We start from the raw sequence: 14,219 nt of genomic DNA, 5'->3' as shown, positions 1-14,219 counted from the left end.
TGTGGCCATCTGCTATCTGACCAACACATTATCAGGTCAGCCTGTGTGTCTGGGTTTAATGACATAATAAGACGCTCACATGCCCACTTTAACTGGATGGACCAAACTCTGTTACACTTTTGTCGGTGTCTTTTAACATCAACAATAGCTTTTGTCGTTACTTTTAAATGGCTGTCATCGTTTGGTCAATGCCATGTGTCTTTCATCCTCTTGGCCCCTGGTTGGAGTTATCATTGTTGAATGCACACAGTAGTAACCTCTGCCATTCCACCAATGTTATTCTTGTTTTGCTTCTATTTCTATCGTTTATTTTCTTTGCTGCTAACCATGGTTTCTTGTCTGGAGCAGGTATAGGATTTAATTTGCACTTACTTTTCAGTACTTCAAACATGATTGACAAGAGGTCAGGAGATACAGCTTTAATCAGCTATAAATTGACAGATCAGTGTTATTACCCTGCACACAAGCAAATCTGACAGGTTTATATTCCTCTCACCCCTGTCTATGTATAAATGTGTGTGTATGTACAAAGGTCAGATTGTCGCTAGACTTGCTGGGGAATTTACCTGGGAGGGTATCTCTAGATGATTCACTTTTTGAAATGAAATATGATCCAGAAATACCTTTTCCAAGATATCTCTGGGAGTACTAGACCTAGAGAGACAATCTGAAGTAGATATTTATCAGTATATTATTCTGCATCATATGATTTAACATATGTATTTTCTTTTATAGAACCAAGGATGCCATTGTGAAATTGCATTACAGTCTAAAAAGTTGACCCTGCCTGTGTATATACACTCATGGGGTATACATCACCCCTTCTGATGCCTTTCATTGTGCATATCAAATGCTTCATTTAGAGGGATTCATGGAGGTTGTGCTGAGTTTGTATGCTCAACTGCAGTTCCCAGGGTCAAAAATTTACTTAATCCAAAATGAATGGACTAAAAAAAATGATGAATAACCTATATTCTATAAACAGAAGCCTGACCTGTATCTTATTAAATTTTCTCACATCCCAAATTCAGCTTTCGATATTCCCAGGGGAAAATGCTCTCCACCTTGAAAAAGGCTAAATTAACATTTTCTGCCTCACAAAAAAAAGTTTGTTCATGAATATAAAAGATCTTTTTAAGCCCAAAATAGTTCAGTGAATAAACCATAGTGACCAGGAAGAAAGGGCTCATTTATCACTCAGCAGTTCACAGTGGTGTTGTTGTTGACACTTGTTTTTAGAGACTTGGCACCGGTTTGTTCATCATCAGATTTGCAATTAGATCATTTGTGCCTTGAACTCAAGATGAAAGGAGCCCTGCAGTTTTTTGTACTAAACGGATTGTTAGTTCTCGGAGCACAATATTGGGTGGGAATGGGATTCACTCTTTCTTGAGTGTGTGACTGTGCATAGCCACATGCATTCTGACACGTGTGAGGCTATTGGATCTGGCAGCTGATTTCGGGTGTCAGGCTGGGGACAGATGGGGAACACTGTTGATCTATATACGGCTTCATGTCCAGAGGCTGTTGACCTGGCCACCTCTTATCACAGCCCTCTACAGCAGTGTATTGTTTGGCCAAGTGAGAACTTCACTCTCTCATTAAGGTCACTGGGTAAGAGGATGGGAACTCAGAGGCGGAAACCCATGACAATTTTGGGCCCCGCTCAAGGGAAACACACTCATGTTGAACTTGTGTGTGGGTATGGTGGTGAACGGATGCTTCACGGCAGATATGGATCCCGGCGCTTTCATCTGTGGTGAGAACTCAGATCTTTTGATGACTGTGGCTGTGGGAATCAGAGATAAACTCGCTTAAGTAAGGATAAGCATGGAGATTTGGCATTTTTTATTTGATATTCTCAAACAAATTTCATAGAGGCAAATATCAGGGAAATGCCTCCCCCTTGTGGTGCAGTTGTGGGAGAACAAATTCTCGAGTCCCTGTTGACGATCACCTCATTGCACTTCTCTGCTCAGGATGAATACTTCCCTTCTGATAGTCCCACTTGTCCTCACTTACCGGAATTGCTCAAACTTTTCTATTGCCGTCCTCGGACTTTATATTGTTGTTGCACTTTAATTCTGATCGGTAATTATGATCATAAAGTTTGCGGATGAGTCTGAGTTCCTTTGGATGACAACAGAGGAGACATCTGTGTGCCCGCAATGTACGGGCCGTGGAGCTGCTCTCCCTGCGGTTGCTTCTAGTGGAAAACCCATAATGGCCTTTAATTGGGACTTTAATTGTGTGTGGTGGAGCAAAAGCACTGACTGCAAAACTGGTGGTATTTGAGTGCATACATGCGTCTTTTGTGTAAGTATATGTGTCGCTCACCAAATCCTCTTCCTCTCCATCGGTCTGTGATTGGCTGCAGCTGGAGTCAAAGTATGTCGAATCACATTCATCTCAATCTTAATTTTTGGCATTATTATGTCTTGGGGGGGGGGGGGGGGGGGGGGGCATGGTAATTGGTGAGTCGAGCTCCATATGGACCCACATACACTGCCGTTTGTGTTGACACAGAGATGCATTGGGTGTGGGGGCGTTTTCCTTAGCCCCCTACTCCAAATAGCTCTATATTCATTCCATTCATGCATGCCCTTTGGACATGTCGAACAGCAGCAGCAGCTTGGAAATCAATGGGGAGCATTTTGACTGTTAGGAGCGGCTGATAATGATGTGCTGTGAGGAATGTTTCAGCTGAAAATCAGCTCGATGACATATGACCCTGTGAGAGATAGCATTTTCTTTCTTGTGTATAGCTGCAGTGTTCATAGTTATTTGTGGCAGCATTAAAGACGGATCCTCTATGACCATCTCCAAACTCTTATCATCAGACTAATACGCTTAAAACGCCAACATGGATGGAGAATGGATGAAAGGGAAGAGGGGTGTATATGGGGTGGAGAAACTGGCTGCCGGGCATGTGTCGAACACGCTGAGAAAAGCAGAGGAACAAGAGGAGGAGTGTGGAGGGGAGGAGGAAGGAAATGAGCAGGACGAAGATGAAACGGTGCCTGTCATGATTATACTGGCACCAGTGGTAACATTTGGATGAGATGGAAAACAAGACGCCATCTTGTGTTCCATTCATGTCTGCAGCTCCTTGGCCTCTCTGCTCCCCCCGTACATACATGCATACAGACACACTCACACATCCAAACACACACTGGTAGAGCAAGGCAGGAGCTTGTGGTTCCAGTCCAGTGACAGCGGCCTGTAGTCAGGGTGGCGACTCTTCAGGAGTAGCTCCTTGTATTGGAGAAGCATGTTTGTGTTGGCCCTGAATTAATAACTTTTCATTTAGTGCGGAAATGACAGGAATAGTAATTAAGGAAATGGAATGATTTTATTGGCCATGATGTTTATATTAAGTTCCAGATGTGAAGCAGCTGCCTGCGCAGCGAGAGGCCCTGCCCCCCCCCCCCCCCCCCCCCCCCACCCACATATGCTATCTGGAGGAACTCTTATTAAGAGCAAGATAACAGTCCTGTTCAAATGTATTTCTGTATGTACTAAAACATATAGTATCTCATTCACAGCATGTCAAAAACTGGACTTATACCCTGTACAGATTGATTAATGGAAAACTGTTATGAAGTAGCATGAGGTCCGGGCTGTTTTTGTAAAGGTGCCCCTAAAGTGCAATTTATTTGCAGATATAATGTTACTCTATTTCAGGCCCGATTTGCCTGACTGGAAAAGTTAATATTGAGGAGTGGCTGTTCAGCATTTTTGGGTGGCCCCGATGCGTGTGAGATACACGTCGTACTGCGCTAACGTACAGTATCCTTTAAATGGCAGTGACAGCGTTGCGGAGATCACATTACCTGTCACAAAGCCAATTTGTATTTCACATTTAGATCAGACCGATCTCTTCTGAAACTTATGAAGCTGTTGTCAGGGCCCATGACGAGAACTGGCAAAGGAATGAGTAGAAAGACTTATTTTCCTTTGCCTTAACCCCACTGCAGCTAGAGTATTGTTACAGTCTGTACCCACAGTGAACCTGCAGTAATACTCGCACTTACCAATGTTCCTATCGTGCAAATTGAACATTCTCTTGACGGATTTTTTTATAATGTAGGTTCTGTGTGAAAGGTCCCAAAATATTTGTCAACTTTTGCTTATAATGGAACCTAAGGCCATGGACCTGGGCTTTGTAAATGGCATGAGCACTATGAGGTTACAATTATGACTAGAAGTTCTTACCAACCAGCATTTGTTGTATATTCCTACAAAACAAACATGTTAGAGCCTCCACAGCAGCAGCTGAATGTATCCAGATAAACAGGAGTACTGTTGAAAGGTGTGTGAACATGTGAACAACATGAAAATAGACAAGTAAATACATCAATCAAGTCATACAGTGTCGATACCTCTCTGACACCAAACGTCTAACTTCCACTATGGACGACAGCATATGCACAGTTTTCTAACATGAATGGTGTAATTTCTGTATATACATCTTGTACATAACTTGTACATATCCTGCACGCTGTTAATACTCTATACAGATAGATGGATGAAGGGATAGGTGGATGGAGCGATAGATCAGAGAGAAGGAAAGAGAAAGAGAGAGAAATAGCACATTTATTTGCTTATTTGCGTAACTTGCAACAAACAGAACCAGTTCACTTGTATACATACTCATGTACTTTCAGGTGTAGGTAATTTGTGTTTGCAGTACACTGCATACTTTCCTAACCCTAACCCTACTATATTACCGTCCAGACTATACACCACTATAATTTAAGTATTCTTCTACCATTCTGTGATTATTGATTCAGATTATTTTTTGTCGATGCCCAGACTGTGTGTCTATTTCTATGTATGTACACTGAGAGTAATGTAAAACCGGAGTTAGTTCCTAGTAAGTGTACACATACAAGGCCAATAAAGTTTTGTTTCTGATATATATTGCTAAAATACCATGCTCTATTCTTGTTGTTTTGCAGTTCTGAATTCTGATATTAAATGCAGAGACATTGCTATTTTGCTTAATTTCTTATGTTGGGGTTCTTTGCTGTTGTTCTCTCTTTCTTATTTGAGAGTCATATATCATGAAGATGTTTTCTCTTTTGCATGGTAAAAGAAAAACCATGCCCATTACTGTTTCCAGGGATGTTTTGTTCTGTTGTGATGTGTTCCCATCTGGTTTCAAGTGAAAATGTATCACTCCATTACCACCGCCTGTGATCTAGAGGAGGCTTTAATCTACAACTATAAACTCCACTTAATTACATCCTACAAAAGAGCTCTATTGGCATTATGCAATCAAAAAGGGAGGACGAATCAAACATGCTCGAACAGCTCCGTACAGTATTTACTCCTGATCGGATCACAGAATCCTAGTTGGAGGTGCGAGGATATCTTTCCCTTATTGATGTTTTTGTTATTGTGGGTAAATGATGCATTGGTAAAAGATATGAGAGTCCATTTCTCTACGGCAGAAAGGACCATAACAATTGAGTTTAGGGGATTCTAAACAGACTCTCTGTGTGGCTCACTGATGACTTTATGCTTGACCTTTCATGCCTCTCACCGTATGACCTGCAGTCATTTTCATGATTGCTGTCTCTGTACGTCATGCCAGTTTCCATTAGTCCAGAAGTATTTTTCAATGAATTTAGACTTCAAAAGGCGAGATGGCTTGGTAGAAAATCATACACAAAGACTCAACTGTAAAATACAAGAGGCTGGGCAATCCCTTTAGCCGCGGTGCTATGATAAAAACAGGCACACAACTGATGCAAGATTACAGCAAATCATTTAATATTGTTTGTGGTACTATGCCATGTTTGTCATGTTATTATATTGAATATAAGACAGGTGACAGAACAAATAACTCCGACTAGATTGTTTAAACACCACTTCCTGTGCACTCTCAGATGCTCAGATGTTCAGTTGCCTTTGAATTAGGATTGTAATGTTCCACTCTCTGCCTGCCTCATGCAGAATGTGTATTTTTAGGTCATCATATCGTTAAGAATAGTAGAATATAATAGACATACTATATATAATAAGAGAATAATGAGTTTTATACACATTCAGTTTTATGACGTCCTCTTTGCCTACTGCTTATCCAGATCGAGATTTTTCATTAAATTCATTCATATTGCTTGTTCTTGAGAAGCCGAATAAGGCATTTTTGGTACATAGTCTTGGGTTGAACTCTGATTAGAAGCGGGGAACTGGAATCTATTTTACACTGAGTCAGTTATCATTCAGCGTTGAGTGCTGCAAGTTTTTAGCAGCTTTGGTCATGTTTTTGTGTTTGAATTATGTTATTTTAAAGTCCTTTTTTGTGGCTAATAAGTGTTTATGCTTTTATTAAGATTATATGTTTTGCTTTCTGAGGTTCAGTATCTTAATCTTGAATGTAATTTTATAATTTTAAAGAGAACACTTTATAAGATTGAGGCTTTGTCTTGCTGCAAACCTCTTGGTTCGACACTTGGTACATTGGTTCTAAATTTGTGTAGATAAATTGTAGGTCAGGAAATGATTGTCTAGTGTTAATGCTGAACAAAAAGGTTCATACGTGTTTGTTGCCTTGGAGCTCACTCCTGTGCTCTGTAAGTCTCTTCTCCTCCGCCTGCAGCTCGGTTTAGTTTCATGTCTCAGGAAACACCTGAGTGAACTGAACCTTAGCACATTTAATGGCTTCACCTCTCTCTCACACACATACACACAGACACACACTTAACTCGACATTCCTCTGCATCCATTGCTGATAAATATTCCTATTTAATTTGTCATTTACAAAAATATAGTTTTTCTTACCTTTATTCATCTATGATTCACTCTGTCACTTCTATCATCTTCACCAAGGCATGTCAAAGGTTAAGAGCTGGAGCTTCAAGATGTAAAATAAGCAAATAACATCTGAGTCTATCAGACATATAACTACTGTTATTTGAAATTTATTTTGTTCTTTCTTTCTGAACTATAGACTGTTCATGACTTTAGACCTTACGTATAAAATGACTTGATTAATATATGATCAATGACATATAATCATAATAATTCTACAAAGATTAAATGTAGATATGTTGTAATCTAAGCAAACAGCAGTCTTATCACGCTATATCATGTGAAAATAAAATATTTATTTAATGTGAAAGAAACACTGTCACATCATTTAAATTATGTTAAAACTCACAAATACTTAAGATAATACAAATACTTAAGTTACATTTTTCTACACGATTAGTCTGTACAGGGATTAAGGTTTATTTAAATATTTTCTGACGGAACGATAAAATATAACCGGCAATGTTTACCGTCTATACAATATCCGGTCAGGACGTCACACTTCCTTCATCAGCTCCTACCGTTTAGCTTCTGTAGCACAGCAATGGCGTCCTGCAGTGGGGTTCGTAGTTTCCTTTTCATTTCAAATTACTCCCTTGTTTTAATGGTGTCACAGAGTTTAACCGACTAATATAATTCACTGTAGCGCGGGATAAATTAATCCCACCAGCCGAGGTTGTGTTTCTGTGCCAAACTTGTTGTTTACTTCTCCCAAGCTAACCAAGCTTAGCCAGTGCTAGTTAGCTTCGTTAGCTCGTCGCAGCTCTTTCCTTACTGTCGCTGTTAAACGCTACTTCAGCCTGATATTTTCGAGTACCTCGGTTGCAATAGGTAAACATTATTTTACGTCAAATTAAATCTATTTTCCAAACATAATTGTAACTCTGTTTGTGTTAAGGAAACCGCCACAGCTACCGAAGAGGAACAGACCGATACTCCTGCGACTCAGAAGAGGGAAGACAGGCTGCGGAAATTTCGGGAGTTGCATTTCAAACGGGTAAGTTGTTAACATGTGTATGGTCGTTAAAGAGCTGGTGGTAATTTAGTGTCACCTCCAGAAATAAGGTGACGACATAAACAAATCATGTCCGGGTGCTTTAAGTGTTGTTTTCCTCTGTAGAACGAAGCACGGAAACTGAACCATCAGGAGGTGGTGGAGGAGGACAAGAGACAGAAACTCCCTTCCAACTGGGAAGCTAAGAAAGCTCGACACGAGTGGGAGCTCGCTGTAGATCTTAAGAAAAAGGTATTTGGGTGTATAATGTACTAGTTGATGGTGCTCTGGATATTCAGAAAGATGACAAGCATTGTTTAAAAAGCTCTCAGGATTTTTTCATGTGGATCATCTTGAAAAACAATAGGAACCAAAGGCCAGGTTATAGACCCAGAGTTATCATATCATATATATTTAGTTTAGTCAGAAGATTTTAGATAAATTTTCAATGCTCCTTTTCAGTTCATAGACATTTAGTCCTACTCTGAGTTTTTCGTATTCTTTATGGCTCTCAGGAATGTGCTGAGAATGGGGAGGACTATCACCGAGTGAAACTGCTGGAGATCACTGCTGATGATGCAGAGCGCTGGGAGCGGAAGAAGAAGAAGAAGAACCCCGACACAGGATTTGCAGGTTGGTGGTTAGGGAGGACACAGACTTGGACTTAGTTTAACGTTCACCTGTTGCAGACCCTTAGTTTCATAACTAATGAAATACTTCATATAGTGAAATAAATACAATTATTAGCAAGTAGGGTAATTATGATCTTATTGTAAATTGCTCTGGATTAGCGTCAACTAAATGTAATGTAATGAACCACGTTCAGTTAGTCTGTTTGTTATAAGAAAATCACATGTTATTCTCAGGTGAGTTTGTCTGAGCTGTCAATACCTCAACAGTTTTGTTAGTGGTCACGTAATTTAAAATATCAGTAATATACCTATGTAGTAGCTTGTGGGAGATATTAAAAGTCCCCCCATCCTGGTTTACCATGCGGTTTTTCGTTTCATATTTCTTATATACTCTACACTCAACATATTATCTTTAAGCTGAACAACATCTAGAAATTTGATGTTGAATTGTAACAGATCCTCAAAGCTTTTTGAATCAGTTAAAGCTCCAAAGTAGAGGCGAAAAACTAATTTAACGGAAATCTAAGCTAATGATGCAATTCTGTCCCTTTCACACAAAATATGATTGGCATTCATTGTTCAACACACTGCGGTATATTGTAACTTAATGACTTTGGAATTCTATTAGTGAGATAAAATACAGAACCACAGTTGCATGTGATCAGCAGTCTTGTAGTTTTCCACCGTTTTATCAAACGGAGAAGGGTTGAAAATGAAGATGGTTCTGATTAAGTCCTACACATCTGTAGTATCAGTTGCAAACTAGAATGGCAATCCGTAAAGTACATAACTCCGCCAAGGTTAAAACTGGACTTGCGTGTATGCGTTGCGTTAACGCTTGGTGTGGGTGTTGCCAAAGCTTGGCGCCGGCATTTCATGCCTGGGACACACATAGCCGGCTTCCAAGTTACTGTGTCATTCTAGCTTGCAATACAATGCTAAGAACAATGCACTCGAAATAAAATCAACAACCAGATGAAAACACACCAGGTTGTCAAGCTGCCTTCGCCTTCACCATTTTGTGATTTGATTGACGAGCACCTGCACTTTCGTGTTTGTTTGAACATAATTTGATTGGCTGCTGCTTTCGCTGCTACATGGAAGGTTTAGATCTGGTAAATTCTGCCGTGCGCCGTGTGTGAGCAACGCGATGTTACAGAACTAATTTGCAGTTCGGCAAACGCACGACGTCACCCTGGTGAATTTGAAAGAGCCGTGTTTTGGTTGGCGTGTGCAATGTATATGTGTGAGTTTATAGTTATAGATATCAGATCTCTAAATACATCTTTTCATAAGATTTATTTATTATAATTTTAAATGTTGAACATTCTCTCGCAATGTTAAAGGAAATGGGGGGGCGGGGGGGGGGGATTCCTGTCTTGACCTTTTTATCCAACGTATAGGTTTCTTTTTAGTCCATGTCTTATCCTTCCACCAATTTTCATGGAACTCCACTCAAACCAAGAGATGGGGTGAAGACCTAACCTCCTTCGCTGAGGTTGTAAGGATTCCATGGAATATTTATCTTCCGAAATTGCCTCCAATTTAATCTACTGTAAAAGAAAGGAGAAATGTGTCTCCTGAATATGGCTGCCATATGTAGCATTGCATCAAAACCTCTGGGGGAAAAGATACCACAAGAGGGTCTTTATAGAGAGGAAGGAAAGAGAACCGCCTCTTTGTCTCTCCTCAACCAGCCACAGGTTGTCGCTGAGCTCTGCGCCTGCTTTCTGTTAGTTCCGGTAATTATAACTCTGTCAAATTGTTCTCTCTCCCTCTCACACAATGGACTGCAGGTTATGCTGAGGCCCAGTTCCGCCAGTACCAGAGGCTCACCAAGCAGATCAAACCAGACATGAAAAGCTACGAGAAACAGCGAGTTGAGAGGTGAGTGAAGCCTCTGTCCCCTCTTCCTGCACTTTGACAGTACTCCATCTGTGTCTTTTATTAGTTCATCCCGATACACACATACCTCAACATGGGATGAGACGCCCTCTGGCCTGAAAAGATTCATTTGCAGTCCCAACAGGGCCATAACAATGATGCATGAAGACATCTCTGGTATTAAGACCATAACTGTGAAATTTCTAGTCAAGTAAAATGAATTGAAACAATTCGCTTTGCGTAATCATCTTAGCATTCAGCCATCACATGTGCACAAAGCATTTTGTATATGTTAAATAAGTTACCAACTCATCTGCCCTGGGGTTATTGTTGATATATCTGCACACACCCAAAGTAGTCTTAAGATGTAGAAGTGTTCAGGAAGGGCACACATGCTAAGGTCAGAGATAAGATCAGTGCCTGCAGGTTCTCCACCCTTAAAGGCTGCCACATGCAGAACCGTGAATGATGCACCAACACATTTTGCCCTGCAGCCAGAGCATTTCCCCTCATTAGAATGGCCATAATCACAATGATGGAATAGAGAAGTCTGCTAAAGTATGTTAAATGTTGATTAACTGTGGTAATGGATCTCTAATTTATTTGCTGGTGCTTCACAGTGGTGCAGACTTTTACCCAACGTCCAACACCCTGATCCACGGCACACACGTCCCCTCAAAGGACGGAATTGAGCGCATGGTGGAAGATGTCGAAAAACAGTAAGTCTCACTCAGACGGATGGTAGAATCCACATTCTGCCATATCATCTCCTGGCCAATTTCATTTAGTCTCTGTGTCCACCTAAAACATTTCTCAGTACCACCTAACTTCTTTCATTTCTGTCCTATGTGAATTTTTACCAGTGAGAAATGACATACAGGGTTACTAAACAGACAAATAAAATAAAAACCGCACCTAAAGCACAGGATAAATCCAAATCCATTGGAAAATTCAAAACCAATCAAAGTGTGACATACAGCACAAGTCCCCCCCCCCCTTTTTTAAATCATTGGTCATAAGGGATTACTCATTTTATCAACAGTCAGACTTTATTTGTATTGCAATTTTCATACAAAAAAAGTAATACAAAGAGCTTCACATAAAATCAACTCACACACACACACACACACACAAGCAAGCACACATACAAATCAAGGGCTTAATAACTAAGGGAAGAAAAACCAATGAGCAAAAACAGGAACTGAGGGAATTCACAAAAACATCATGAATCTCATCATCGTCATCCAAAAACATTATTAAGAATACAGGCTTTAATAATCCTATAATTCGTTAGTGGCCAGATAGACAAGTACAAATTAGTTATTAGGAAATGAATGATGAGAAATCTATATCCATAACAATGAGTTTCTATGTATTTCTATAATATGTATGGGGTCGTATTCTAATGACCTCAGTTTCATTTAAAAATGTTAACACTCAAAATGAAACTCATGGAGATCATTGTCTCTCAATGAAAGGGCACAGCTTGTGACTAACGACAGAATAGAGTACAATACAGAAATAGCTGCATCTTAAAAAATTTGGGGGAATTATATCTAAACAACCGTAGTTTTTATTAATGTGATTTGATCCAGTGCACTGCTGATATTTTGTATATCAAATGATTTAACTTTTGTGATTTTGTTATGTTTTAAAATCTTTAAAAAAAAAAATTCACGCTAACATTTTTGTAATCACAAATTTAGTTTTATCATGTGGTATTCCACAGAAAACAACTGGGATTTTTCCATTTCATACTTCATATAGTCGTAAGTCATTCATGGACTAATAATGGGAACCTTTGCCAAAGTAATGAACACAAGGGTAGGTCAACAGTCATGTAAAACCCTCCTCCTTCCTTTACTTAATAAAAGAAAAGTGTGTGTGTGAGAACGGTTTGGGAAACTTTGCTCATTATGATTGGATTGGATCAGCCAGACCTTCTTCTGAAACTGTCATACCACAAATGTAGTGTGAAGCTGGAATATGAGACTATCTCAATTGTAATCAATTATGTGTGAAGAGCGTGAGTTTATGACGTCTTTGCCAATTTGGAAGGAGAGTGGTGTGATGTGTGAACCAGAGACAAATTAAGCTGCAGAAATCCCTGATGCAGGCAGCTGATTGGAGGCCATTTATCATCATCGGAACAGTGTGGTGGACCATTTCAAACGTTTCACTCTCCTGGTGCCATATTCATGAAGCTCCCCACTACAAAGGGTCGGTCTTAGTGACATAATGAAAACAAATTCTTAGAATTAGTTTGTCTTCTAAGAGTTTCTCGTCACTGTGTATTCACCAGAGATGTCAATTCCATAAAATAGACTATTTATAAATACACCATGTCTTAATAGTGACTAAGATCTATTTTTATACCCATTGAATTCCCTGTTTTTACGGTTATTAATGTTAGGGGCTTTCTTAAAATATTCTCAGAATCTTGAATGTGGCCTCAGGTTGGAATACGGACAACTACGTCCACAATAGTATCCCTCAGTTTCAAAGACCATCTTTTTTTGCATTTTTGAAAAAAAAACTTTATTAAACGCTCCTGGCTCTGTTTTAGTTTGAAAACCCTGGGGGCTGCATTTTTCGTCTGGACGGGCAGAAAGGGAGACATTTGGAGCCGATGACGCGGACGCCCACATTTTCTTCCTCATTGGGTTTGCAAAGAGTTGCTCTCGCTCCCAGAAACACTTCCACCTTGTCATCAGTCCAAGCAAGGACACACATGGTGAGAGGTGGTTGCCCTTGCTGCTCCTAATTTGTAGTATTTTCTGCAACCAACAGCATTTAGACAATCTGCCTCCTTTTCACACCTGCACAGGCAGCATGTTAGTGGTCATACGATGTGTTATTATAGACTGAGATCATGATATGCAGCTGAAATTCTCATCTGCACACAGTTACAAGAATTTTGGAATGTGGGCATGGGTCTATGGTTGTCCACATAAGTCCCAACACAGAGATCGTACATACCTCTGGTGTCCCTCACATTTATCTGTTGCCTCAAACCATTCAGGTCTTCCACTGGTTCTTTGTTAAGTATTTTGTCTTTGCTACAGACTTTCCTTTCACGTTTTATTACCCTGCTCTTTCCCTGAGCTGTTCTATATTTGAGACAGTCCAAGGCTTGTGTTAGAGATGCGACTGTGGGGCATTAGACAAGGATTGAGTTTCCAGAGTATGACGCACAACAATGCTTTGAAGACACAGTGAATCAAGTCTGGGAGCTCACAAATTGACTGTATTTTCCTCTCGAGTGTGTGTGTGTGTGTGTGTGTGCGTTTCGTTTTCCATCACCACTCTCGTCAGCCAAATTTCAACGCACACAGCCAAATTATTGCCTGTAGACAATTATGTTACTGAATGTTTCATGGTGAGCGGTCATACTGGTTTGTGAAATCCTCTCTAAGCCACTTTTATTTGTGATTGTCAGGATCGAGAAGCGGGCCAAGTACAGCCGGCGCAGGGCGTACAACGACGACGCAGACATCGACTACATCAACGAGAGGAACGCCAAGTTCAACAAGAAGGCGGAGCGTTTCTACGGCAAATACACAGCGGAGATCAAACAAAACTTGGAGAGAGGCACGGCTGTCTAGTCACCTGAGAAGATGTTCGCTGGTTCCCTTTTTTCTTTTTCTTCTCTGTACTTGCTAAAGAGACGGCGTGTTGTCTCAAACATCTTTTAAACTGGAAGACAATTCAGTCATCGCTATGATATGTAATGTTTGGTGTTCCTTTGTACAGTATTAGAGGTTTAAACAACACATGTGCATGTTCCTATCCTTGTTTTTAAATAAACCACTTGCAATTATCCAGTTATCTTGCACACTTTTTGGTTTAACTGTGGGTTTCTCATGCGTGTGGTCTCATGACAAGAGACA

At 40.1% G+C, this 14,219-nt stretch overlaps 1 protein-coding gene across 1 annotated transcript; it reads left to right on the top strand.

Annotated features, from left to right (window-relative positions):
- Positions 1-7,293: 7,293 nt before the first annotated feature.
- Positions 7,294-14,149, top strand: syf2 (SYF2 pre-mRNA-splicing factor). The gene is made up of 7 exons (XM_062397618.1): positions 7,294-7,381; positions 7,718-7,816; positions 7,940-8,065; positions 8,329-8,446; positions 10,242-10,332; positions 10,950-11,048; positions 13,769-14,149. Exons 1-7 carry the CDS (start codon positions 7,364-7,366, stop codon positions 13,932-13,934), a joined length of 717 nt encoding a protein of 238 aa, XP_062253602.1. The 5' UTR covers positions 7,294-7,363; the 3' UTR covers positions 13,935-14,149.
- The last annotated feature ends 70 nt before the right edge of the window (positions 14,150-14,219 follow it).

This window comes from Platichthys flesus, chromosome 10, assembly GCF_949316205.1.
Source record: "Platichthys flesus chromosome 10, fPlaFle2.1, whole genome shotgun sequence".
NCBI lineage: Eukaryota > Metazoa > Chordata > Actinopteri > Pleuronectiformes > Pleuronectidae > Platichthys > Platichthys flesus.
Note: the sequence above shows the minus strand (reverse complement) of the source record. Positions and strands in the feature narration are given on the sequence as shown.